Source organism: Akebia trifoliata, chromosome 6, assembly GCF_017979445.1.
Source record: "Akebia trifoliata isolate Shusen 1 chromosome 6, ASM1797944v1, whole genome shotgun sequence".
NCBI lineage: Eukaryota > Viridiplantae > Streptophyta > Magnoliopsida > Ranunculales > Lardizabalaceae > Akebia > Akebia trifoliata.
In genome coordinates this window covers 3,657,947-3,681,322 of record NC_141380.1, presented here as the reverse complement: position 1 = coordinate 3,681,322, position 23,376 = coordinate 3,657,947, and the positions used below count along the sequence as shown (strand labels likewise).

General features: G+C 34.2%; 2 protein-coding genes across 3 annotated transcripts; both read left to right on the top strand.

Annotated features, from left to right (window-relative positions):
* Positions 1-9,401: 9,401 nt before the first annotated feature.
* On the top strand, positions 9,402-13,469 carry LOC147399681 (AT-hook motif nuclear-localized protein 1-like). 2 transcript variants are annotated; one of them, XM_086446611.1, is made up of 6 exons: positions 9,402-9,872; positions 10,291-10,358; positions 10,520-10,651; positions 12,480-12,641; positions 12,824-13,159; positions 13,254-13,469. In XM_086446611.1, exons 1-5 carry the CDS (start codon positions 9,563-9,565, stop codon positions 13,148-13,150), a joined length of 999 nt encoding a protein of 332 aa, XP_086302737.1. In that variant the 5' UTR covers positions 9,402-9,562; the 3' UTR covers positions 13,151-13,159; positions 13,254-13,469. The 2 variants fall into 2 exon arrangements, with proteins under 2 accessions (XP_086302737.1, XP_086302736.1); XM_086446610.1 differs by having other exon boundaries at positions 13,246-13,466.
* Positions 13,470-16,211: 2,742 nt separating this feature from the next.
* Positions 16,212-23,013, top strand: LOC147399680 (P-loop containing nucleoside triphosphate hydrolases superfamily protein). The gene is made up of 7 exons (XM_086445138.1): positions 16,212-16,421; positions 17,580-18,215; positions 18,737-18,825; positions 19,324-19,423; positions 20,555-20,806; positions 21,901-22,073; positions 22,248-23,013. Exons 1-7 carry the CDS (start codon positions 16,269-16,271, stop codon positions 22,519-22,521), a joined length of 1,677 nt encoding a protein of 558 aa, XP_086301264.1. The 5' UTR covers positions 16,212-16,268; the 3' UTR covers positions 22,522-23,013.
* The last annotated feature ends 363 nt before the right edge of the window (positions 23,014-23,376 follow it).

The following is a 23,376-nucleotide window of genomic DNA, read 5'->3' as shown; positions in this document are numbered from 1 at the left end:
ATAATTCGTTGAGCTTAAGATCAAGGATTTATATTTTTTTCTTAATTTTTTAATCATGGTTGTTTTGGTGTAGTTAGGCATGGAAAGTGCACGAAACACTCTAGCCAACACTCCTATATAATTACATGCACTATTGATAACATTGATACTTACTCCTATGTTTGGTTTCACAACACCTATCTTAAAACTCATTCACCAATCTCACTGGGTAGTGGATCTTGCAGGGATTCCTCATATATTTACTTATGTTATTAGTTTCTCACTTTCTCACTTTTAAAAGTGAGAAAAATAAATCATGATATTAAATCTTGTCCAATACGTTTGACTTGTCTATCTGTTTCGTTGGTGGATAATACCAAGACATCTCGGACGAGTCGTCTTGGTCTTGGACGAGATTTAAAACATGATTCCTACCTTTTTCTAACATAACTAAATCATTGCAAGAAAATGATATTTGCCAATTTATCTCAGTCCAATTAAAATTATGTACCTCAACTTTGGACCCTTTGAACTCAATGGAATACAATGGGGAGACATCAATCTTTAAAGAAACTTAAATTAGTGTTGAAATGAATACACCTGATTTGGACTTAAGGAATATATCAAACTTATCATGAAATAACTTGGCTGAAATTCTAGTAAAGATATCGAAGATAATGTCTTGATAAAGATATGGCAACACCTCTTTCTTCTTCTTTTTATTATGTTCTCCTTTTTTTACATAGTCAATTAATTCCTTCTCCTTGTATGCTGGCTATTCAAGATAAAAACTTATCAAATATGGTTTGGTTTCCGCCAATATCTCGATGTTGCATCAGTAAGTTAAATTGTTGAAAACCTTTGCCATTATATATGCCTAAAATGATAACCAAGAAAATATTTTTTTTAGTGACGAAGTTGTAAAAACACTTTCTTTTTGTTCAATAACAGCGATGAACAAATAACATTTGGTCCTTAGTATGCAAATGACTATTAAACACAATAAAGAATGTTGTTCATGTCATTCTGAATGAATGTTCTATCAATATGGTTTGGTTTCCACCAATATCCTGATGTTACATACGCAAGTTAAATTGTTGAAAACCTTTGCCATTACATGTGCCTAAAATGATAATTAAGAAAGTATATTTTTAGTAACGAAGTTGTAAAAGAACTTTCTTTTTATTCAATAACAGTGATGAAACTCTTTTATTTATATGCAAAACAACATTTGGTCTTACTATGAAAATGATTATTAAACACAATAAAGAAAGTATGTTGTTCATGTCATTCTGAATGAATGTTCTTGACATATAATTTCCATTTTCCTTGGTACCCAAACTAAAACAATCTTTCCACCTAATAGAAATCATGGTATTTTACCCATTTCTCATAGTTAGTTGTGTAGTCTATCTATTTACTTGCTACACCCAAAAATTCTTTCAATATTCCTAACCTTATATAAATTTACTAGCTTATACTCCTATGTAAAAGGAACAAAGACCAATGAGTCGTGCTGAGTCTCCTACGAGTGACATTAAAATTGACATCGTTTCACACATTGATGTACACATAATTATAGATGCTTCGAACATGTATCTCGATGAAAAGCATCTATGGTTATGTACACATCCATGCCAGCAATGTGTGAAAGATGACAATTTCATGTCACTTCACATTTTCCAAGACCAATTCATAACTAACATCCCCATAATCAATGGATGGTGATTTTTAATGGGATTCATAAGATGAAGATTAATGCAAGTTATTCCTATCATGTTTGTAAAACTCTTTTTGACATCTCATGTCGTCCATGAAAAATACCGAGTTGTCTCCTATGAGTTTTCCGATATGTTTGAGTCGTCTCGTTCAACAATGAGAAAATGAACAACGATTTTAAATCTTGTTTGATACATTTGACTTGTCTATCTGACTTGTTGGTGGACGATACCGAGACATATCTGACGAGTAGTCAGCGTCGGATCAGATTTAAAACCATGATACCTATATCTTCTTATAACATAACTAAATCATTACAAGAAAATTATATATGCCAATTTATCTCAACACAATTAAAATTATGTACCTCAATTTTGGACCCTTTTAATTCCATGGAACGCAATGGGGGAGACACCAATCTTTAAAGAGACTTAAATTAGTGTTGAATGAGTACATCTGATTTAGACTTAAGGTAGTGAAAGTCAATGAAAATGGTGTCTTAGATTAATGTTAGACTATCCTTTTCAATATTGAAACTTCTCGTGAAATAAATTGGCTGAAATTTTAGTAAAGATGTCGACAATAAATTGGCTGAAATTTTAGTTAAGGTGTCGACCATGATGTTTTAAGAATTTCTTCTTCTTTTTCTTCTTTCTTTACCTAGTCGAACGCAAACATTAAGTCAATTAAGTAAGATTGAATTAACCAATGTAACATTAAAAAGTTTTTATAATTCTAATTAGGGATATGAGGATCTTCTCAATGTCCTCCCATCTTTGTGGTCCGTTAGAGTCAACTCATGGAAATGAGTAAATAGCTCAACTCAAAGTTGAGGCTCACCATCAACTGATGTTGGAATGCTTGGGATTCCCAAAAAAATGTATCCCTAGGAAAAATGTGCCAATCTCAAGAAGACTAGTGATACTTGTGTTTTTCCACATTTCAAAAATTGTCCGTTTGATGGAGAGCCTCGCCCGTGGGCTGAGCCTAGATATTGCTTTGTAGTTTGTACAAAAAAATAGGAAAATGCTAGCCTCACAATGGGTTATCGTTCTAATTCTTTTGAAGAAAGGCAGAATCGTGGTTGTGTTTCTAATCAGTGACAAAGTTGCAGTTTGGAAATAATTCGGCAAGAGAAAATTTTGGATAAAGTCGGCAAAAGATCGATTAAGTCAGAAAAACATAGGATAGATTAAAAATAAAATTATTAGTTTTAGTATAAAAAAGTATTTCATATACTTAATGATAAAATAGCATTTAGAAAGACCTAAACGCCATTGTCTTTAAGCCTTTAAACTTCTTTTCTAGAAAACCATGGGTTTTGGTTTGCATTTTTCATGTATCAAACTTGTTTTTGTTCTTGTAGGTCATCTCGATTACCCTTTTCTGCCTCTTCAATATATATATATATTTTTTACACTTATGGGTCGACATAGAAGAATTGGAATCCATGATCTTATGGGCCCAGCCAAGAAAGATCTCTTAGGCCTTTGTTCTTGTCTTATCATTTACAATATTTTTGCTTCTATTATTGACTATAATATCACTTTTGTCCTTTGTTTTAGTTTTTCCCCTTAATGTTGTCTTCTTTATGCAGCTCTTATGCTGTATTGTTCCCTTCTGTTATTGACTATAATATAACTCTTGTCCTTTGTTTTAGGCCTTTTGAGTTCAGGAATTCTGGAAGCTACAGAAGAAATGAAGTCTCATTCATGACATTTATTTGAAGGAGAGCGGTTGGCAGCCAATGTTAAGGAGTCAACCCTTTTATCCTATTGGGGTTGGAAGTTTTGGATTGTGCTGATTTTTTTGTGAGGATGTCTCTGTGGTGAGGAGATTTGATCTTATACATACATGAGGAAGGTAATAAAAAAAGAAATAAGATGAGTTCTTTTATCACTTAGGAACCGTGCTAGATAAAAGTCTCATACACGGTTTTGAATGAGAGAAAGAAATGAGGAATCCTCTTTTTGACTCTGGCTCTCGTACTCCGGTCATTGTTTTTCTTTTTGTTACTTTGAAAGTAGCTGCTTCAGCTTCAGCCATTCAAATTTTCAATATTCCTTTTTATTTCTCAACGAATGTCAAGATCATCTTCACAAAAAAAAAATAAAAAATCAGCCTAATCTGAAACTTCTAACCCCTTCAAAATTAGTTTCAAACTATGGATCATCCATTTATTACCATTAATTTGAAAACCACTTTTGATGAGGTTAGAAATTTAAGATTGGACTGATTTTTTGTGAAGATAATCTTCTCGCTATATAGATCATCTTCACAAAAAATTAGCTCAATCCGAAACTTTGAAATGGACAAATTTTGACTCTCTAACATTGGTTGTTGAACGCTACCCTTATTTGAAATATAAATAATTGGTTAGGCCATCTCCATTGAACTCATTCAAGATTCTGGCTATATTAGCTCTGAAGCTGTGTACAAAAGTGGGATAAAAAAAACCCTTTTGTTAGATTTAGATTTAGATTTAGAGGTCTGGGTAAACGAACACAAAGTGAGTTTCTCAAAGTTAAGCTTGTGGGGGTGAAAGTCAACACACAATCACCTCATTTGGAGGTGAGTCAAAGTGAAAGGGAATGAGTCTTGGTTCTGCATCCATCACTTTAATTATCACTTTGCAGCTTTATTTATTTATTTATTTATTTCCTTCTTTCTTCTAACTTCATCTAACTGATATTAAAATCAAAGAGAGGTGAAGTAAAGTAGGCGAATTAAAATAAAAATAAAATAAAATCTAGAGTTGCATCTTTGCTTTGTTTTTAAATATAAACATATTGTCTACAAGAATCAAAAGAATAGAAAAAAAGGCTAATGTATATAGTTTCTTCATAATTATCCCCATTTGTACACCTTTAGTGGGATAAAGGGTTTTTAAACTCGTGATTTACAAAGCTAAGCATCGACCTTTGAAGAGGTCTTGTTTTATAGTCTCTCTACTTTCTATCAATAGGTTAGCTTCCTCCATGAACGTGGTAAGTTGGTGATTCTAAAATAAGATGCTATTGGGACTCCAACTTTTACATGTTACACTCCAATCGAAAAAAAAGAAAATAAGTGAAGGAATTTTTCCCCAAATGTGCACAACGTATGTAAAAATTCTGGGTTCAGAACATTGTTCATTTAATTCCCCAAACATGCTTTTCTAATGATCTCGTCACTTTTATAATCAACAAATTCATTATTCATTGATAAATTACCAGTGAGATCTCTAATTAAGCAAAATCGCTGAGGTGAATGGTTGAGAATAAGTAAATGTTCGGGTTGCCTACATCTCTCTCTCCCTCCTTTCTCTTTTAGATTTCTATTTTTTTTTTGGATTTAGGATTTTATATATGCCTATTCATAATTGTAAACAACTATTAAAATAATTTGAGTGCATGATGTAATGTTGAGAGTATAATTTGAGTCAAAACTTTGTAATATTTGAAGAGTTTGTTTTAATCTTTAATGATAGTGTAATAAATAATTTAAGAAATTGGAGTGTAATAAGTAAAAATTGGGATGTCAATAACAGTCCTCTTTAATATTTGGGGATAAGGGTAGTACGACGACGACGATTACTTAAAATGGGATCTACTTATTTGACCAATTTTTATTTTTTTTTTCAAATTATGTACATAATTGAATGGTCCAACTTGATGTCTTTGTAGGCCCTATAAATGGGTGTGCAATTAATTTATTAATTAATTACCTATTTAATTATACATATTTTGGCGAACCCAATTGTCAGTTTTAATTTTTTGTATTATATTAATAAATGCCCATCAAACCCCTAAAACTCACATGACCATCACTAAGGGAATCTTCACTTTTTTTAAGTCGGGTTTCTTATCCATTCATATTATTTGAATAATCAATGTAAATACTTTAGTCTGTCCAGTCTTTTTGTTCCAAGGTCACAACCATTGGATTTTCCTCGATACTGCTGATGTATATAATGATGATATTGTGCAGTTGTTTGAACCTTGGGATTACTTTACCTCGAGAGTGACTGTATCATTTTTTTTTCCTGACTTTCTTACATTTTATTTAAAATTGAGAAGAAAAAAAGCACTAGTTAGGCCTTGTTTGGTCAATAAAAATGGAATAGTTGTTCCTTTTGATTTTTTTTTCCTTATCGTGGGTATCTCCACTCTTACCGTAAGACTAATCCCATGGTCACACATACCACCACTTGGAAAGTCTTATGTGCAATTGGTTGAGTCAAGGGTCAATTGGACTTGGAGGGTGGCCTCAAAGAATTCATTGCTATGACTAATCCCATGGTCACACATACCATTCCTTGGAAAGACCGATGTGCAATTGGTTGAGTCAAGGGTCAATCGGACCTGGAGGGTGGCCTCAAAGAATTCATTGCTTCATGCAGTTTTGAACACTTGACCTACCTTTCCTGAAGAGCTTATCAAGGTTCGGCTTACCACTAAGCCAATCCCTCGAGATTTGATCCTTTTGAAATTCATTGTTTCCTTGTGGCCGTGAAGCAAGCACTTCTAAACAATGTCTGTATTTGGGCTAACCATGCATAGAAATGAACCCAAGAAGAATATTAAAGAAATAAATAAAGATGTTATTATACACAGTAAACACTAGAGATTTATGTGATTTTTTGAAAATTGAGGTTTCACAGATATCTGAAGAGAAAACTCTTCCAAACAAATTACACCCTTCCATTGAATAAAAAGTCAGGATGGCAATTTTGCCCCACCCTTTTAGGGCCAAGTTTTCACACCTTTAACAATTTCAATATAAAAAATGAAAAATTGAGTTGAATTTACTTTAGGGATGTGGATGTGCATCTTCTAAAATCTAATTAGGATTTACTTTGATTAGAAAAATTGAGATTTTCCAATTTAATCAAGAAAAATGACAAAAAAAAAAATGTGTTGAAGTACAGGTGAGGTCAGGTTTTTTAAATACTATTATGGGCACGAATGGGTTAAAATATTTTGACTCGAGTCACGGTCGAGACAGGTTTAGGGTGAAAAATATTAATCAAAGGGCCATGTTATTCAAATCTGCCCCATTGCCATTCTTAAAAAAGATATATATACATATATATCCCTATAATTAGGGTTTTACATAACACTAGTAAAAGTATGGAAATACCTTTGCATAATACCAGTTCCATGAGTGAAAATTGTTGGAATGATGAACAATAGTCCTTGTTGACTAGTATCATTGGGCTTAACAAATCACAACAAGATACTTGTTGACATGTTTGCTCTATGTTATGCAAAGTTAACTCATTTAAGCCTTTTGGTCCGGGATACAAGTACTCTTCAAGGAATACTTTAATCATTTTAGGTTTTATTAGGTTTTACAAGTGTTGGATATCCATTTTCCTTTCACTTTCTCAAGTCTTCATCAAATATTTGAAATACCTGTTGACCTGTTTGACATGCCCCTCCATGTTTTGGTCGATATTTGAAATATCCGTTGACCTATATCTTTAATGAAAGACTCCTCTCTTCAATCTTTAACATCCCAAACCCTTGATTTTCTTCTCAAAATCAATCATTTTTTTTTTATAGTGTAGATTAAATCTTTTCATTCTTGTCGTCAATCTTAAGATTCTATCTCATTCAACCTTCAAATCTAAATGACAAGATGGATTTTTGGGAATGTTGAAGAGGATGTTGGAGATGATGGATTGAAGATCCAAATATTTTTTAGGAGAAAAATTAGGGTTTATTTTTGAAGATGTGGAGGCATTTAAGTCAATTTTTTTAGTCTCTAACATAAGACATGGGTCAAGAAACGCAAGGGGTACTCAAATATTGATCAACATGTTGAGGAGCATATCTAAAAGTACCGAATTTTAAACCTAAAAGTACTTTTAAGTACCAAAAATGCAAAATTCATTGATTCATGTTGCCAAACGCAACTTTAGGACATAAGCAGAATTGGGAATAAAATTAGGTCCGGGCCGTCAACGGTCTTCCCGACAGCTTTTAAAACGTTGTTTGCTTTGGCAGGGAAGCTTGATATATTTTTTAGCTCTTTTTTTTATTTTTCTGCTTTTTATTTATGTTTTTTGTGGATTTCTCTTCACTTCAGAAGCGAAGGTTTCGGGATTTGAACTTTTGCTTAATATAATAAACAGTATTTTATGTGACGTTTTAGCTTTTACAGCACAGCAGTAGTTGACCGGTTTACACATAGGGAATGGTGGTTTTAGACTTACTAAAACCACTTTTAACTAAGAATAAAAAAATAAAAATAAAAAAATAATAAGAATGAAAGAAACCCTTGAAATGGATTTACAAAATGACCCTTGAAATGTTTCCAATTAGGTCCTCCTTTTCTCATAAATTACATTCAATCAAAATAAGTTAAAAAAAAAAGGGAAGAAAATTGTGTTTTTGTTTTTTTTTTATTATTTGCAACCCCTTCTTTAAAATGGACCATAAAATTTAACAGCCTTGAAATTGATTATGAGTAGATCTAGTATATTTTTTATCATTTATGTTCCTTGCAACAACACCATAATTCAAAATTTAAAATTTGAAAGTTAGGTATCTTTTAATGTTATATCCTTCTCATTTTCTCATAATTCATTATATTTGGCAACAAATCATGTAAAAAATAAAAATAAAAATAAAATAGATTTTTATTTATTATAAATTAGTCTTTCATCGTAATTTAAAATTTAAAAATTTGGTACATTATCCTCATTCATTAATTGTATCTCAAAATGAAATCTTGTAAACATTTTTTTTTTCTTCAGTTGGGATTGAGATTTAATGGCAGATTTATTTATGTTTATTGATACCATGTGGTGTGATATTCGATCATTGAGACCTTATTATGGACAATAGGATATGAATCTCGTGTTCATCGACCTTACTTCTAAACTTTCACTTTCACCATAATTACAAATCCATGGTAAAGTCTGAGCAATCCATTATCAAATGAAAACCAAAAAAATGTGTACATTTAAATGCCATTTTCTTATTTCCTCTTTTAATTCATTATATTTGGAAATAAAATCTTGAAAACTATTCCATTTAATTGAGGTTGAGATTTGATCGATAAAACATGGTGTGAGATTCGTTGTAAGCTGTGCATGGTTGATAGAGTATAAATCTTAGATGTAAACAAATTAAATATAATGTTTTATATTTTTATAAATTTCTATGTCACCAAAATTTAAGATTGAAAATCTAAAAAATATGGTAAATTTAAATTTCATTTCTCTTCTTTTAATTCATTGTATTTGAAAATGAAATCTGGTAAGAAGTTTTACTATGTTTATCGACTCAACATTTTGTGAGATTTGCATTAAATCTAAATCTTGTGTGGAATGATGTTTATTCGTAAACCTTCACTCCACCATAATTACGAATCCTTGACTAAGTCTTGAGCAACCCATTATCAAATGAAACTATAAATAAATATAATATAAAATATAATGTATATTTATATATTTTATACAATCAATTTGATTCAAACAATATTTCATTTCTTTTCTTTTTTTTAATTAAAGTTTCAATATTAAAATGGTGGGACATAAAAAAGGGAAGATCTAAATTTTACTATTTTATTGGTATTAATTTATAAAAGTTAAATATGGTAATTTTTTGAAAGTGGCAGGGTATTTTAGACATTAAACTTCAAACGGTATTCTTGTAATTCTCTCTAAGTTACTATCAACTATATTTGATGTATTAAACAGAGCAGTTTCAGTTTTCTCCATTAATGGAGAGAGATTTATAAATCTTTTGTTAACTTCTGGCGCCATTTGCAGACAAACCTTTTATTTCAAAAGAAGAAAAAGAAATAAAATCTTCTCTTCTCTTCTTCACAAAAACAACCCTTCTCTCTCTTTCACTAGAATTACTTACCTTATATGATGGATGGGAGAGAGAGTACAGTTTCTGGGTCTCCAACAAACACAGAAACTGAGTCTCCTGTGAGTGGAGTGGTTGCACATACCATGAACATGGCTATAAACATGAGTATAGATAGAAGCATCACAGGAGGTGAGATGGAAATGTTAGCTAAGAAAAAGAGAGGAAGACCAAGGAAATATGGTCCTGATGGGACCTTAGTACCAACGATCTCACCGCGTTTCTCGTCGAACCCTAACGATTTTTCTTCCAAACGAGGTAGAGGGCGGCCACTTGGTTCTGGAAACAAGCAATCAATTGCCTCTTTAAGTGAGTTCAATTTGACAAATTATGGTTTTTTTATATTTACATTTAAGTGTTCTATCTACTTGATTTCTTTTTAGTTTTTATGAATGATTTTAGTGTTTAAAGTTAAGTAATTGAGGTTTATATGTTTGAGTTAGAGAGGAGGCTTATAAATGGATTTGGGATTTTAATTTGATCTTGATGAAGCTCAGATTTTAGTTTGAGAAATATTTTTCACTGATACTAAGTTCCCTTTTTCAATTGATCCAAATAAAGCATCTCATCTAAGTCATAGAACTTACACTAATATGATAAGAACATGTTTGTTAAGTTTATTTATGAAATTTAGTAGAAAAACTCACCAACTACCATAGTTTCCAGGTTAATTAGGCAATCTGATGGTTTAGTTATATCTGACATCTAAATACTTTGATTTGTAAAGGTGAGTGGGTTTTCGAGTCGGCTGGAGGGAACTTCTTGCCACATGTGGTGACAATAAATACAGGGGAGGTAATATATACATTATGGAAGTTAGACTATTTCGTTTGATGAATTTTTTTTTTTTTTTTTTTCTTCTCTGGCTTATCAAATTGTATCGGTTGGGGCTCTGATATGATCTTGATTACATGATGAGATCCTTTAATGTAGTTTTTTTTTTTGTTGGGTTTTAGGATGTTGCAGCGAAGATACATTCATTTTCACAAAAGGGACCTCGGGCGATTTGCATTCTCTCTGCCAATGGATCCATTTCTAATGTTACTATTCACCAGCCTGGTTCTTCTGGTGGTATTTTGACATACGAGGCATGATCTCTAACTTACTTTTTTTACGTGTTCTCTTGGAATATCTAGTAGAATTGTTTTTAGGTCTATTTCTCTGATATTTTCTAAAATTTCCCATGATTGTCCGAGGTTTAATATCATGTGTGAACATAAGAATCGAACCCCATAAAATTCAACTCTGTAGACCTTTTTGATTGACACAATTTAAACCCTAAATACTTTTTCCAACCCACTACAATAAGAACTCTAGGTTGTCTTGCATCAATTTTGGTATCAGAGCTAGTTTTCTTGCATAAAATTGAACATTTCTCTTTCACTTCATTGATTCAATGACACCCGCAGCCTCCTTTTTCCCATGAAAAAATACATCTCAATATTGTGATGGGAAAGAACTTTGAAGTGAGCAGCCCACTTCAAAATTTTGAAGAAACCCTCTCCATTGGATTACATGTGGCATTTCCAAGGAAGTATTTCAAATTTTGGCGGAAATGTCAGGGTGTGAAATAAATTCTAAATGCCACGTGTTATGTAATGAAGAGGGTTATTTCAAATTTTGAAGTGGGCTGCCTGCTTCAAAGTCAGACTCATCATGATGGGGTACAATAAAATTGAGGTGCATAAAAGATCATAAGTAAATCCAACTATTTATTATAAAATGCTGAACAATAAGAAAAATGGTGTGTGAATAGAGGACATTGGACCTGGGCATAATAGGTCTACTCAAGGAAGACATCGCAACTTCACAAAAGAAGCTTGGGAGGCCTTAGTAACATGAGTGCGCCACCGATATAAGAAAGCTTTGATTTGACTTCCTTGTTGCTAAGAAGAAGAGTCGTGATAATCTGACTCCCCCTCTAACATACTCCCCCATACACTCCTGACATTGCATGTGCAATTGTGTATCCTGAGGAAAAATCATTGGTTCTATGCACATGCCATATCAGTAGAGTAGAGAGGGAGTATGTCAGAGGGTGAGTTGGAAAATCATAACTCTAAGAAGAATCCTCTATCCTTTAATATAGGATTGGGAACAGAGAAATGCTTCAAAGATGATATGTGATAGTTGGTGTATATATGAAATTATCACATGGAAGATGATAGGCAAGGATTCTCCTAAGATTTCTAAGACCTACAAATTAAGCATAAAATAAATTGACATTTAATTATATATCTAAAGCCTTATTACCAAAAAAAAATTCTTTGGATGAGAATGGTTTGCTTTGGTTGTAGTTAGTTAACTTTGATGTGCTCACAATATCAAAGGTTTTGGAGAAATATTTCATTTTCCAAATGTTCATCAATTTGGAGGATCATTTGTTTGACGAAAATTAGGTTCAAGAGATGAAATTCCCATAAACATTGAGTTTAAAGGGGAGTGATGTTGATAGTCCCTTTCATGCTTGATGCCCCACTCCACCCCACCTCAAAATCTATGCTATGGCATTCGACTGATCTAGTTTCTCTCAAGTTTTTTATCATCTTTGTCGATGAGAACGGAAGACGTACAAAGGGAACTTTGTCAACATTTTCATGCTTCTCTCTTAGTATCCTTTCTCTTTTCATTCATTGCTTATTTACTTTCTTCTGTGCATCCTAATATAATTGAATGGAGGAACAACATTCATTCAACAGAGACCAAATTCTTAGGATAGGACTTCGATGATAACGATGATGGTCTTTATATAGTTTGAGTTTTGTGCACAATTTTAATTTCGTGTTTATCTTTCCCAGTAAATTAACGTCAAGGCCCTTCTTTTGTTGTGTTAGAAAAATACAATTGAGATGCAGCTTTAATGACTTTGGGTTGTTTGCTATGGATGAGATGTTAAATGAACTATCTTTCATGCAGGGCCGCTTCGAGATATTGGGTTTAACGGGGTCTTTTTCGTTCACTGACACTGGTGGTGCACGTAGTAGAACAGGTGCACTAAGTGTTTCATTGGCTGGCCCTGATGGTCGTGTGATTGGTGGAGAAGTTGCTGGTTTATTAATGGCTGCTAGCCCGATACAAGTAAGTCGTTTATTTGTTACGTGTATACAAATGGAATGATAACAAAACATCAATAGTACATGTTTGGATCAAGATTTCCACTAAGCATTGGAATCATGAACACCTAATATATTTTGATTTTTTTGGCCTTGATCATTTGCTATATTATTTATTATAAATTTCGCGTGTTTTTTATTTACTAGATTGTGGTGGGGAGTTTCATGCCAAACATTCACAAGTCACACAAAAGGAAGCACCATCTTGAGCCTTCAACGACTTTAGCAATTTCAAGCGCTGCAAATGTGGTGACAGAAGCTAGACCCATTTCTCAAGCAACACCTGATGATGATGCTTGCGTGACCCCAACGTCAAATTTGCCAGAACAAAGCCACGGAGAGGAAGAGAATGGCACTGGCAGTAATCAAAACCAGAACTCTACTTCATTTCATGGTGTTGGTTGGCATGGCTCGCAATCCACCCCAGACCAGAGACCATCTCCTGACATTAATGTGTGCGTGCCCGGTGACTAGCATGCCAAGGTATGTTTCTGTTTATTTTTATTTTTATTTTCTTTTATGTATTTCATGTTTAACACTAATAAAATGAAGGATGGTTTTTCTGTTAGGTATTAAGACTGCAAACTTTATATAGAGATAAGATTGGCGGGACATTCGAACAAAGCTGATATGAATTGGGTTATAGTTGATGTAGTTCATTTGATTTAAACGGCTGAAACTAGAAAAGAAAAAAGACATCGAATTTTGTTGTTGTTGTTTATTTATGTGTAACTTGAGAGATTTTATGATTGGCTAATTTTAAGGTTATATGATCAACCTTGAATGCATCGTCCTTTGTGGGTCCCATCCTAGATAATTTTTACGACCCTCTCTATCAATTGGTTAGTAAATCAGTTGAAATTGATTCCATAGATCAAATACTAACCTCCCCATTTGCACCAATGGCAGCTAATATTGAGTTGTAAAACACTTCAATTGCACTATACTAGAAGAATTTATTTGGTTAAACTGGTTGAAATTTATTTTTCACTCACTTGGAAGATACCTTAGCTACATTATTCGATTGTCTTAATATGAACCAAATTAGACTTTTACACGACATAGGCTATGTGTATTGCCACTCTAATAGGGCAACAGTGATCCTAGCACGCGGCCTGTCAGCTCCAAGCAGTCATGGTCATGTTGTCTCTGATAACCAAATCTCATTAATATATGGTGGTCGGATCATCAGTCTTGAATGTGTTCTACAAAACTAGTGCCTCCGAGGTTTACAACATATACACGAGATCCCATTCCCTCTTCTTATGCCTTGCAGTCAGGCCACCATAGCCAATAGATGAACTCTTCCACGTTATGCTGAAGCTTCAACTAGCTTTACTTGTTTTGAATTCAATCCTTAGAAGAGATATTGGATCTAACAAATTGCGATTGTTGAGTTTAATCCCACATCCGACACTCATTACCTTGTCTCTCTCTTTGTAAGCACCCGGGCCTCTCCACTCATTTCCAATTGGTTTTGAGTTGTACTCCAAACCTTTCCTGGTATTAGAGCAGGCCTTCCTCTCCTCCACGTCACCTAGTTCATATCTCCAGATGCATCAGCCCAGTCCGGCCCACATGTGCCGGGGCCTGTTGAGTTTAATCCACATCAGACAAATATGATTTATATTGTCAACTCTAATAATTAGGATAAGGTAAAAGTATGGAATTATTTCCTGAGTTCAAGATGATTGGATTTCAAAAACATTTATTTGGGCCACTTTTTGGTTATATTTAAGACACCCCTTTCGTTCTCAAACTCGTGACATTTCTTGTTGACATAGGTCTTGTCTAAGAGACTAACAACAAATGATTTGAATGCCCTCTTCTTCAATTATTGGCCAAAACCCTTGATTTTCTTTGCAAACTCCGTTGTCTTGAACCTTTTTAAGTAAAACATTTTACCCACATCTTTAACCTTTGTTAAACCTCAATAAAAATAAAAAATAAAATTGGAGGAAGTAAAAAATTATAGACTTTTGGATAGAAAAATCAAGGGTTTTCAATAAAAAGTTGAAAGACAAGGTTAAATAGGTTAAAAATAATCCAATTTTAGAAGAAAAATCAAGGGTGTTTTGGCTAGAAGTTGAAGACGAGGTCATTTAGATAACTTTTGTTTTATCTTTAAGAGAATAACCGAGTCAAAGACATGCCATCAACTTGAAACATTGTGGGTGTCTCAAATATTAAATTATCGGAAAAGAGCCATATGTAAAGAGCATTGGGACTTCAATCCCTTTCGATCACGTTATTGATCTCAACGTAGGAAGTATCCTACAGTTCGGATTTGGAGAAAGTGGTCTTCTTGACTTTGACCTACGAAGCAAAACTCAAGACTTAATATTATTGATATCTTGTTGTTAGATTTGATTATTGTTTTTCATCTAATTTGATTTAAGGGACAGTGGTCATGTCACTGTTCACTGATGTCTAAGAGGATCTCCAACCCAACACGCTCTACAATACTCATAATGAGACTTTTAAGTATTGTGGGTAGCAATTATGAATATCCATGTGATATGCACTCTAACTGTACTATCCTTAAATTATTTAATCATTTTTTAATTTAATTCAGACTTAAAATCTTTTGAAATTAACTTTTTTCCAAACTAATTGTTGGAATTTTTTCCTTTCAAAATGGATGGGTAACCAAATGAGAGTACATTTTTCTTATATTGAAAATGTCTGGACCCAAAAAATTGTGAGAGATAAGTCATGCGTTGGAGTTGAAATTTTCGAACTCTATACCCATATCGACAGTTGGGAGCTGATGGGTAGAAGGAAGAGTAATGCGTTGAAGTTGCTCTAATCTCGAAGCGAAAAGTTCGTTTATTCAACAAATCAAAATTATCAATGTGATCAAATGTTAAAGCGATTAGTGGGTCTAAAAGTAAATTTTAAAGGGACCCCTCGATTTTGGTGAAAATGAGACATACCCTGTATTCAAACTATGATGTTTGCTTGACTTAAGTCTTTGAGTGAGACTAATAGAAAAAGACCAAAATGACCTAATCTTTAGCATTATTTTGATTGATGCCTTGTGTATCTAGGCCTCTTCTAGCACCCGACTAATCCCATTGGACACCCATGTCATTGCTTCTACATGTACCAAAATCTCATCTTCACCATTATAATAAAAGAACTTATAATTTTTCCCCATAAAATTTAGAAACCATATCTTTAGTCAATTGGCCTCTTCATGCTCGTCCTCAATTCATCATCTTCAAGCTCGTCTTTTCAATATGACTCTCTCTACAACATGCAACGAGAGAGAGAACATGAGCAAAGAAAGAAGTTGAGTGTACGCACATTTAATGTTCGTTAGCCACGTTTGTTTTCTTCAATCTTTTATTGTCCCGATCAAAATGAAAAAATGGACAGAATGACTATACTAACTTGCATATTTAATTGGTGTGTCAATATAAGTTATAATGTAGTGATACGGGCGGTTGGGCTAATTTGGACCATTGAGTCGGACGAGTCTGACCCGCACCATATCATAATACCCTACCCATTCTCCAAGCTAGCATCGCTTCTTCGACTAAACCGTTAACACACATCTCTCTCTCTGTCTCTCTTTGGTTCGCTCGCAATGGCGAAAGGCGACGACGCTATAAGGAAGAAGAAGAACAAAGCGAATCGAAAGAAGCTGAGAAAAGAATCTAGTTCACAAGTATCAGCGCGCGTTGCCGCTATAATCGCTTCTAAACAGCGCCGCAAATCCGGGAAGCGTCGCATGTGCGAGGTAGTATCTTACAATGGGTTCTTCTAGAGTTCGATTTCTCTAAGTTTGCAAATTTTTTTTTTTGGATCTCAATCAAATTGATATCTCGATGAATTCGATTAGGTTCAATTGATAAGTCACTGGTGTTTCTCTAGAGCTGAGAACAAATGTAAAATCTGTTTAAAAATCGCTTCTTGAAACTATGAAGCTTAGTGGGTACTGGAAAAAAAAAGTGAAAAATTTATAAACAAGAGTTAAATTAGCTGGATATGAAGAAATTAAATTTGGGGTTCGTTGCTTTTTTAATGGGTTTTGTTGGATTTATTTGCTTTTGATTGATATATGAGTGATACCAAACATTTATTCATGAAATTCTTCACACATAAAGCTTTGAATTCGATTACCTTAAGTACCCTTTACGCGATTGATTTTAAATCGTGGAAAAGCTTCAAAGCATCCTCTTTGAAATCATTTGAGTACTAGTGTTTGATTACAAAACTTGACCAAACTTGTAACTTATTGGGAACTTATGAAATCCAACGAAACGACCCGTGTTGTTTTCTTGTGTTCTCCAACCTAAGTTGATACCCACCGAAAAGGAATGATTTTTATGGTGGATATATAATCCATTCATCAATCAACTAACAGGATCAATTTGTTTCACGCAAGAGTTGTAATGTACTTGTGCTATCCAACCAAGCTAACCATATCGTTGCTGATGTTCGTTGGCAGAGTGGAGTTTGACTTGGATTTTGTTGAAAGTGTATGGCTGAGCGACCATTAGCCATTCTTCTTTCAGTTTTCATTTTGCAACCAGGAATGCATTGTTATTATACTTTTCTCTCCATTTCTCTTGTTTGAGAAGTTAATTGTGGAGAGAAAATTTCTCAATTTTGTTCTCCCCCAAATTGGAGAGATTTGGGGGAGAAAGTGAGAGAATGAGGACAAGTTACTTTATATTCTCTTCTTTTCTCTCTTATCTATTCAAACAGAGTGAAGAGAAAATTAGTTTCTTTTCTCTTAATGAGGTTCTTTTCTCTTCTTTCCATTTCTCTCAATCCAAACAGATTGTAGAGTACTTGTCCATGCTAATTGCTAGTAAATTTCAATAAATTTTTGCCTATCGAATTTCTTTTTGGCATTTGAGTTACTAAGAGAAAATGGGTCATGTCTTTTCAGGGTATGTGTTTTAGCCTTCCTACTCCTGAGGATCCCTTCAATGACGGACAAGGACCTAAGGCTTTGGACAGAAAGAAAGCCAAGACGATTGCTTCTTCCAAAGTGGATGCCAAGATTTCTCGTACCGAGAAAGGTGTTGCACCCAAGAAGAATTTTTCTGGTACAAATTCTTTGAAGGTAGAAGTAAAACCGACAGATTCCAAAGAGGAAAAAATTGCAAATAAGAAGTACAAGCAGAGCCAATTGATTAAAGCAGGAAAAACAAAGGAACAGATTCTGGGACATGGTGGACTTGTAAACGCCAAAAAACGAGGCTTCCATGGAAACTTAGATTGCCCATCGAAGTTTCTGAATTTGTGCTTGAATGCTATACAGAATGCATTGTTCGGTGACGGTACCTTCAATGCCAATACAGACAGACCTTTGTTGTTTAATATGTGGGGAATTGAGTTTTGGAAATGTTGCCTCGTTGGGTCGGATATACTGGAGACAACTGGGGCTTATTCTTCCATAGAGCAGATTGCATGGATGGTCTCTTCTGCTGCTGATATTATTACAAGTACAGAGAAAGGAGGTCTATCTGTCGTGAATCCCTTCCTTTTAATCCTTGTACCATCTCAAGAAAAAGCTATTAAGGTATGCAGTGATATTGTTCTCATCTTCTGTAGTTCTTATTGCCTGTTTCTGTTGTCTTTGACTTGGACTATTCTTTTTCTCATCCATCTCATTTGCTTTTCATAATGTAATTTTTTTTGAAAGCTGACCCCAAAATTTGGGATAAGGCTTTGATGATGATGAATGTTGTTAAAAGGGATATTGTTCTCATCTTTCCTTGTTTCTGTTGTCTCCGACTTAGATTATTTTCTTCATCATCCTATTATTTTATTTTCATTATAGAATTTTGCTAGAAAGTTGAACCCAAACCTTTGGGATAAGGCTTCGATGATGAATAATTTTGTTATAAGGGTGATCGTTCAGCTTGGTACCCGGCCTTCTTATGATATTGTACTCAGTTGCCTATCCTTGAAGTATGCTGATGTTTATTTATTTCCCTAGATTATTTTATTTTTCCTTTTTTTTTTTACTGTTATGCTATAATTTTCATGGTGTTATTATTAATTTGCTTTATCTTATACTTGCCTTACGATCTTTCTTAGGTACGATCAGTGTGCAAACCTCTCAAGGCTCTTGGATTACACACAGTGAGCGTACACCCAGGTGCTTTATTAGATCACCAGATTCATGGGTGAGTAATAGGAAGTGAATTATTTCCAGTTGCTTTTTTTTTTTTCCTTTGGAAAGCCAAACACATGTACGGAGAAACTGATTAGAAACTTAATGAAGGTTCACATTGACAGAATTCTATATTACCCATGTTATATTTAGGATTTTATTATTTTATCGAATACATATTGGTTCTTCAACTCATTAAATAATTGGAAACTTCTGGTTGATTCTATTTAAACAAGCTGGTTTAATGGTGTTAGCTAATGAGCATGCCAATAGGTATATATATTATGTTAAACATTCTTGTTATGTGTTCAATATGCCCCCTTTATGGAGAAACATAGGGAAAGATACATGTATTTACATACATATTACATATGTATGTATGGCATTTCTTTCAGGCATGTGTTGCAGATGACTGACAAGCTAAAACATCAGTGCTGGAGTTTCTTCTTTTGTCCTTATTCTCCTTTTCTATTCTTCTCTCACTGACAACTATTTTTTATTCCTCATTCAGGTTAAAAAGTTGTGAGCCTGAGTTCCTTGTTTCCACTCCTGAGAGGCTTTTGGAGCTTGTTTCCTTAAAGGCAATTGACATATCTAAGCTATCCATATTGGTAAGGTTCTATCATAGTTTGTTGGCACTTGGTATTGATGCCCATGCAATTCATTATTGTTCCTCAGTTATAACAGTTATACTGTGTACTTATAATCTTTGTCTAAGTAACGAGTGTTGAGTCAAACACTATTGTTGGTGTTTGAATAATTTAATGTTTTATTTTTTTAAACTTTGCCTTTTTATAAAGACCAAGCCGTTGGAGAGTTTTAAAGCTCAATGGTTCAAAGCATTTTAATGCTTTGAACCATTGGGTCTTCTTTGACCATTAATTCACCTCCCCTCACTTTATCTTTAATTGCCACATATCTTCTCTTGCAAATTCTTCCCTTGTTGTCTATTTATGTTCTCCCTTTATGTTTGCTTTGAGTAAAACAGCGTGGCCATTTTTGTTAACCAGATAGAGTATATGCTAACCCTTCTCTGTCTCATCCTCTTAAAGGTATCTTTGTGATGCCCCTTGCTTTTACTAGTATTGAATAAATGTTCCCAGCTCATTCTACCAATGTAACTGACACCTTATCATTATACTGTTGAGTAGAATCTTATTTGGCTGCTATTGAGATTTTGTGACAAAGATGCTTACAGAAGATCTCGTTTGGAAAACCTTTCTGATATTTTGAGTGTAAATGTTTTAGTCAATTCTCTTCACATATTAAGTTGCATTAGTCCAAAGCCACGTTTTTAGTTGTGTAATGATTTTCTGATGCCCTCCTCTGACACACGCCCCCATCACAGAACTGTAGACATTTGGCCTCGGGATACGCATAACCATTAATCCTTTTCTTGTGTATCCCGAGGCAAATGATCTATGGTTCTGTGATGGGGGCATGTGTCAGAGGGGGGTGTCATATTATCATGACTCTTTTTAGTTACTTCAGTGTATGTAAAACGGCTTGATGTGCTATCAGTTTTCTCATTTCCTTTTTCATTAGGTGAATATGACCTAAGATTGTTTTAAAAATGAAGTGCAACTACTTTTGAAGCAATTTTCTATGCTTCTTATACCTCATTGATGAAAATTCAAATTTGCTGTGAAATTTTTTTCCCTTTTTCTTTATTTTTAAATCTACCTAACCACTCTTTTGAATTTTGTCGTCTATTCATGATACATGATTTTTACTCTTAACAGGTTATTGATGGATCAGAAACCTTTGTTAGAGATGGTTTACTAGATAAAATAAAATCTATTAGGCAATCCATTTCTGGAGATCCTCTTACAATTGTGTTCAACGATAGCTTTGGAACCGTTTCTACTTCGGCGGTTCGAAATCTACTGGAGGGTCCCATTTGTAGATTGTCTCTTAGCGATTCTATAGCCAGTCAAAGTGCATGCATCTCTCAGAGCGTACATGTGTGTGTCTCAGAAGAAAAGCTATCGAAGGTATTCACGTCTGAAAAGATTAATACAAAATGTTGCTATATTACACCAAAAAAATCTGTTGGATGCTTCTGCATCTCTTGGTAAATCTATCTTGGAATTTTAAGGGGATATTATTCTATCATACAAGGAAACATATTGAATTTGGAATTTATTCTATCAATCCAAATATGCCCTCTAAATATTTTCATTACACCAAAACTGAAATTTGAAACCTTTGGTGTCGTTACTTAAAACAACCTAAGTAACACCGATACACTTTGCCAAAAAGTACCTTTATGATTTCTATCGAACATCACTATTCTTAATACATGAGTAGGAGGTGAAGTTTGTAGAAATTTGTCCCATCTGACATACCATACATGGCACAGACCTAAGTTTCATTGGACCTGCCTTCTGGTAAGCCCCACCAAATAGGTCTCCCGGATCAAAAACATGGATCCTGTCAGATTGTACTTGAAAAACAATGTTATTAATCCTATTCTTTTGGGAGATTTAAGCATACTCCTCCATGTTTTGATGAATAGCTGAGATACCCCTCTTCAAACTACCCTGATGGGAATTTTGGAAAAGTAGAAGACGATTGCTTTTTGGGTAGAAAATTCTAGGATTCATACAATAGGTTGAAGACAAGGTCAAATACGTTAAAAATAATTTATCCTAGAGGTTGAAGAGCGTGAAGAAGATGGATTTTGGCATTTATGTAGTTTCCTCGTAGTCTGTCATAGTAGACCAATGTCAAAGGGGTATGTGATCAGTTTGAACACACGGGGTATCTCAAATATTTACAAAAATTGTGCGCGTGTGTGTCTTGGACAATCCAATTGAAGTATAGCAAACTATCACAAAGAACCATGGATCTTATGGTGCGAAGATCATTTGTTTTGGTTAATTCCTGGCAAGGAACCTCCCAAGTGGGGGACATCGAATGTGGGATCCTTACCTCCTCTGGCTAGGCTTCTTGCAATCATTTTTTTCCCCACTCGAGTATTCCCCTACCATTATTTTGATCAGCAAACCACATCTTTTCCTGCTAAACTGGTATCTTGAAGTTGCATTTTTAATGGACACTGTTTTTATGTTTGTGATTTTTACAGGGAATACAAATTCTAAATCAAGAATATAGTAAGCAATTATGCTCCGAGCGTCTTAAGGTGCTATTTGTAGCTGGAACAAGTAGCAAGGCTCAGGCATTAGCCACAGCCATCATTGCTGAAGGTTATTCCATATCAAATGATGCCTTCTCCGACTGTTCGGAAGTAGTTAACAGGTAAATATGGGCTTGTGTGCTCATTGTGCATATTTCGTTGATCTATCAAAACCTGTCATTGACACTCCCCACCCCAAAAAAAAATAACTAATAATAATAATAAAGTAAATCAATAAATAAATTCTCATACAGAAATCTCACTTCTCCAATTACTATTCCAATTTTGTTTTGCAGCAAGGATAGGATCCTGATCTCGGTAACTGATACTGAGCATGTTGGAAGCAGGACAGATATGGGGGAATTCGAAATCGTCATAATTATAGATTTCTCTTCTTTGATCGATGACTACGTCAGAATCCTCACAAAGATGGCCCGTGAGACCGTCAATGGTGTTTTGCATACCTTCTTCTGTCAAGAAGATGCACCACTAGCTGGACCATTGATAGAGATACTGGAACAGTGTGGTCAGACCGTGCCACAAATCCTTAAGGATTACCATGACTCGTAATCCATGCTTAACACTGAAGACATGGCCCAAGGTCTCTGGAATGGTGAAATATGTTTCATTTTTGGCTCATTGTCCCTTGTTCATCATCATTCAACTATCCCCACCATAGCTGTCTCATTCTATCCAAAATCAATCGAATATTGTAATCCGATTTTTTGAGCGGAAATAGGATTTAGCCCTACTGTCGCCTCTAATAAGCTAGGGACATGTTGAATGAGAATTTCTTAGTGAATTGGTCACAGCCCATTGTTTATGTTTCTATCTTGTCTTTAAATCCGTCCTCCATTGTATCGGGATCTTTTCTTTTGTAAGTTTTGATCTCAAGATTTACCTCTAATGGGCTAGGGTCTTGTTTAATGAGTGAGTTTCTGTGGCGTTGAAGGTTATTTGTGGTAAGTTAGTTATCCTAAACAGAAGTAGCCAGATAACATTGGAAGGGAACCAAAAGTGTATTCTTGGTTTGTTTTGGTTATAGGTGCATTTGTCCTGCAATGGTTTAGCTCTAAATCTTTGGGGACGGGCTTGAATGATGATATATTTATAGAGATTCTATTGGCACACCAACTTTTACTTATAACACACCAATCTATATATGTAAACAGTTTAACAGTTTTTATCTCGTAAGGATTGATGTTATAAGTAAAAGTTGGTGTGATATCCCTATAGAGAGCTTCTATTCCACCAACTTTTACTAATGCCACCCCTAGTGTGTATTAAATCTTTGGTGATCTACATATGAATTTGGGTGGCGTTAGCAAAAGTTGGCGAGGCAATAGAATCTCTCTATTTTTATTGTTGCCATCATATCCTGACGTATAAATTCTAAAATCGTCTTAAAGGACTTCATGGTTAGGT